The sequence below is a fragment of the Macadamia integrifolia genome, unplaced genomic scaffold, assembly GCF_013358625.1.
Source record: "Macadamia integrifolia cultivar HAES 741 unplaced genomic scaffold, SCU_Mint_v3 scaffold_5A, whole genome shotgun sequence".
Lineage (NCBI taxonomy): Eukaryota > Viridiplantae > Streptophyta > Magnoliopsida > Proteales > Proteaceae > Macadamia > Macadamia integrifolia.
Window position 1 is genome coordinate 188,505 of NW_024870671.1, and position 4,870 is coordinate 193,374.

The 4,870-nt window shown below is 33.4% G+C and overlaps 1 protein-coding gene across 1 annotated transcript; it reads right to left on the reverse strand.

Moving 5' to 3' along the window:
- Nucleotides 1-272: 272 nt before the first annotated feature.
- Nucleotides 273-1,390, reverse strand: LOC122071714 (mitochondrial import inner membrane translocase subunit TIM23-1-like). Its single transcript, XM_042636098.1, has one exon. The coding sequence runs from the start codon at nucleotides 1,121-1,123 to the stop codon at nucleotides 575-577; it is 549 nt and encodes a 182-aa protein (XP_042492032.1). The 5' UTR covers nucleotides 1,124-1,390; the 3' UTR covers nucleotides 273-574.
- Between the last annotated feature and the right edge of the window lie 3,480 nt (nucleotides 1,391-4,870).

A 4,870-nucleotide genomic window follows, 5' to 3' on the forward strand; every position in this document is an offset into this window, starting at 1 on the left:
TGATTTATGCAATGATACAAAGTCCATAAATACATAGAAGCAGTTGCTATTTCTTCCTCTCTCACCAAAAACAACCTTACTACAGCCTTTCTTTCCCAAATAATAGAAAGGTATTTTTCATACATAGATTTCATCATTAGAAATAGTTCCAGTCTAAAGTCTCAGTATGACCTAATCAGAAAGAAGAGAACATCAAGCAACAGAAACCATAAACTAATACTGAAAGAAATAGCAATCTATACTGTTGAGATGCTCAAACCAGACATCGATCATCAAGAACAATTGCACAATTATTGTTATTAATATTATTATCAGGGGAGCTAAATAACCAACCGTGCAACTCAGTGAATAAGCATCATAAATAACAAATCTAAGAAAATACTACCATTTTCCAGAATGGTATCAAATTTCTCTTCAACTTGAATATAGAGAGTGAATTAAGAGCCCTAAATTAAAAAAAAAAATTATATCATTGACTCACTCAAAATTGCCTTCAAATAGGAAGAATAAAAGACAAGTCGACGGATTGATCCCATCAAATTCATCAAGGGCCCAAAGCCACAAAAAATATTGCCTAAATAGGAACGTATCTTTTGAACACCTGCTTGCCTGCAACCGCAATTCCTGCAGCCAAACCTCCAACTGCCCCAGCAACAGCAGCAGACCGTGGCCCAGAAGCCGCCTTGTAGAGAGCACCAGCACCCAAACCAGCTAAAACACTGTTCATCACATCATCGGTGTCCCTCAAATGAATAAGACCGCTTTCCAACCCAGCAAAGATCAAACCCACAACACCCAATGAATTCCCAAACCTTCTTCCAGTCTGCCCACCTGAATTCAAAACCCTATTGATCCTTAGCTTCAGGGTATCACCAGGCTCAGCAGTTTTGATCCCCTCAATAGACCCTTTGGATGCCCCAACGATGGCACCCGCTAGGTAACCAGAACCCGTGTAATATTGTAGATTCTCACCCCACGAGCGGCGTTGAACGGCAGCTTCTTCATCGAAAAGATACTCAGGGGATGTGGGGAGGTTATAAAGGTTTTGAACAGGGATATGGAGGTCCTGGTAAGGATGGTATAACCTGGTTTTTCGATCAGATTCACTGGTGTTATTAGCCATCAAAACTAGGGTCTTGGGTTGCAAAAGAGATTTCCCACAGAAGGTTACCTCCGATTTCAATGGAATGAAATTGATCGTAAACAAGACGGTTTCTCTCTCTCTCTCCAAGAAGGAGAAAGAAAACGACTTCAACAAGAAACAAAATCTTCACTTGCAGTAGTTTGATTCAGAAGGAAGGAAGGGAGGGAAGAGCCACCTTGGATCCTGGCAGGGGTTTTCGGAGTTTCCTGCGCCTCAAACTCGGAAAAGGTCAAAAACCCTCACTAGGGTTTTAACGTGGGAAGGGAACAAATGGAGTTAGAAAACAAAGGAGATTGTGACATCTTGTGTTGTATCCCTTCCGTTAGATTGGCATTTATTCCCCGTGATGTATTGTTGGAATCCGATTCACCGTCCAACCATTAGATGCTACGTTGATTCTTGATCGTTTTGACCAAATATTCTAAACCCTTATATTCGCAGATGCTCTTAAGTCTTTGACGGTACCAGCCAATCATCTTCTTGTATTTGGCATCTTCTCCCTCACACCTCTTCTTTTATCGCTTTTCCATTTTTTATATCTAAAATATAAAAAAGTTATCAATAATAAGTAATATTTTCAATATTGATTTGTAGGTAAGGGTGTCAATTGGTTTGGTTTCGATTCGATTCCAAATGATGATAAGGTGGACGATAATCAAACTGAGAACCGACTTGGTTCTGTATTTAGATATTCAAACAAATTCAATTTGGTTCGATTTGGTTTTGGTTCCAATTTAGTTCTGATATACAGTTTTAATTTGGTTTTATACCTCGATTTTAATTCTATTATGAAAACGGTTGTTTCCACTTTTGAACCATGACTGTGATGGACCAAAGGCCATAATGGGTTCAAGTTATAGGCCTTATGGCTATTGATAACTCTAAAATTATCTTAGCTTGTAAATATGTGATGATAAATTGCAAAAAACATACCATATAAAAAAGAAATGAACTTGCAAAAAACACTCTTGAATGATAAAAGCAATTCGGTATGATTTCAGTTCAAACCGACGGTTCTAATACCTTAAATCGAAACCAAGCCAAACCGAATAGCATACTCACATATTCAAACCGAATAAATTCGGTTAAATTGTGGTTCAGTTAATTTGGCTTGGTTTCGGTTTCGATATTCGATTTTGGTCTGAAATTGGCACCCTTATTTGTAGGGATATTTTTTTTTTTTTTATAGTTTATTTTATATGATAAAATCTTTTGAAATAATTAAATAAAAATGTCTTTTATAATTATGCAGTTCCTATCATATGGTTGTGAAAATCATATATGTTCCACCCAAAAAAAAAAGAATCATATATGAATGGTTTTTATAACAACATTAATCATATTTAATTTATCAAAGGCAACAAAGGGTGTTCTCAAGATATTGAAAATTTTAAGAGGAAATATTTCATGAACAAACTAGATGTATTTTTACCAGGTAAAATTCAGAAAATATTTCCTCCATACAAATTTAAAAGCATGCAATGAATTTTATTTTTATTTTTTATAATAATATTTTTTTACTAGTCTATTTTACATGAAATTGTAAGGGAAATATAAATTTTATAATTAATGAATTGCAATCAAATTCACAAACCCGTAATTTCTAACCATTTCGTAGACTTTGACTGATGCAAGCGGGATCATGTGATGGAACACTTCAGATTCATCTCCCCACTAAAGTTAAGAGGCATGTGACAACCTCTAATATATGGTTATATGCATTTAATAGAGGTTAGTAGTGCCTATTATAAATTTATAATATTTTGCTATTTTAGACAACACTTTGACTTGATGCAACACGCTCATTTAGTATTAAAATTTGGCCAATTAATGTGATTGTGAGGGGTTTTCTTTTTATCACATGGAACCATCATGAGAACAATGACTTTGAGAGTGGATTCGGTTCTGGGTTGATCCATACAAATGGAATACACTAAAAAGTTGATTGTTGGGTGTATTCCATCTGTGCGGATTAATCCCATACAAAAGTGATTCTTATATGAAGACTTGATCCACTTTCAATGACTTTCTATGTTTTTCTGTTTGTTGAAAATGCATAGAACACAACTTATATAGTGGTATAGACCCGTAAATAACACATACATGGCTCAAATGACAAATGATCCAACTAAGAGATTGGTTCAAATCAGGTTATGGACTAGAAATAGGTTCAGCACCTAGCTCGTCCAGTTCAACCACCCACACTATTTGCTCAATACTTTATTAAAATAACAAATACTTGATCTAAATGATTGAAGAAGCACACTATCAAATATGAAACAAGCAAATAGAGATGCAAGAAAGTTCAAAATTAGTTAAAAAGCTAAGTATGTAATTAATGATTAAAAAAAAATAAATAAAATAAAATAAAAATCAATCTATAAGAATTACCTTTAAAAACATGGAAAAATAATTATGTTCAGGAGTGCGACATTTGTGCCCAGACTTAAAAGAAGGTGAAAGGAGTGTCTCCCACCCAATGAAAGGTAGAAATCTCACCCTCTATGGATGCTTTTGTGTGCACTCCCATTGGCCCCATGCTAGTGCAAGGGCCGCTCCAAGACAGAAAGCTCTTCCCCTTAAAAGTATTATAAATTTATTCATAACAATAAAGTCCTACAAAATTAAAATTTGTCACTTCTCAACGAGGGTTGTGTACACAGAATTAGATTGATGGTTGGGGTAGGGCTTAAAGAAGTAAATGTCCAAAACAAAAATCCTACTTATAGAGTTGATGTGGAGAATCCAAACGAGGATCACAAAGGGAATTGTCTTCCATCAGTTAAGCTTAAGACCAAAGATATGTTCATATACCATTAGGCCAACTAAAAATTTAATATTTCCTACATGACAATGGAGTTGTTTGATAGTGAATAGAACTGTGAAAATCTAGGGACTTGTAAATCGATAATGTATAGAAGATTTTAATTGGATGGATATATATATCATACTACTATTAAAAAGTATGTACTTCCTGTCTTTAATATACTTTTTCAAAAAGACAAAAAAACCATTAACATCTCCCAAGAAAAAATTTCAAATGACCAAAAAGCACAAAAAAAAAAAAAAATCAAATGACCAAAAAAACCATCAAAGGAAAAATTAAAAAAAAAAAATAAATTAAATCTCTTCCCTCTCTCATATCTCTCTCTCCGTCTCTCTCTCTCTCCATATTTAAATCTCTATAATTAAAAAAATTTCAAATGACCAAAAAACCCATCAAAATGGAAGACAAAAAAAAATAATAATAATAATTATCTCTGTCTTTTCCAAATGACCAAAAAAACACCAAAAATAAAAATAAAAATCAAATGACCAAAAAACCCCTCAAAATGGAAGATGGAAAAAAATAATAATTATCTCTCTCTCTCTCTCTCTCTCTATATATATATATATATATATATAAATCTCTATAATTAAAAAAAAAAATTCAAATGACCAAAAAAACCCATCAGATGGAAGACGAAAAAAAAAATTTATCTCTCTATTTTTCAAATGACCAAAAAAACACCAGAAATTTTTTTAAAATTACCAAAAAAACCCCTCAAAATGGAAGATGAAAAAATAAATAATTATCTCTCTCTCCCTAAACGTCAAGGAGAAAGGGGGAAGTAATTCTTGTTATTACTATTTATTTTCTCTCTCTCTCTCTCTCTCTCTCTCTCTCTCTCTCTCTCCATATTTAAATCTCTATACTTATTTAATAAAAAAAATAACTACTTTTTC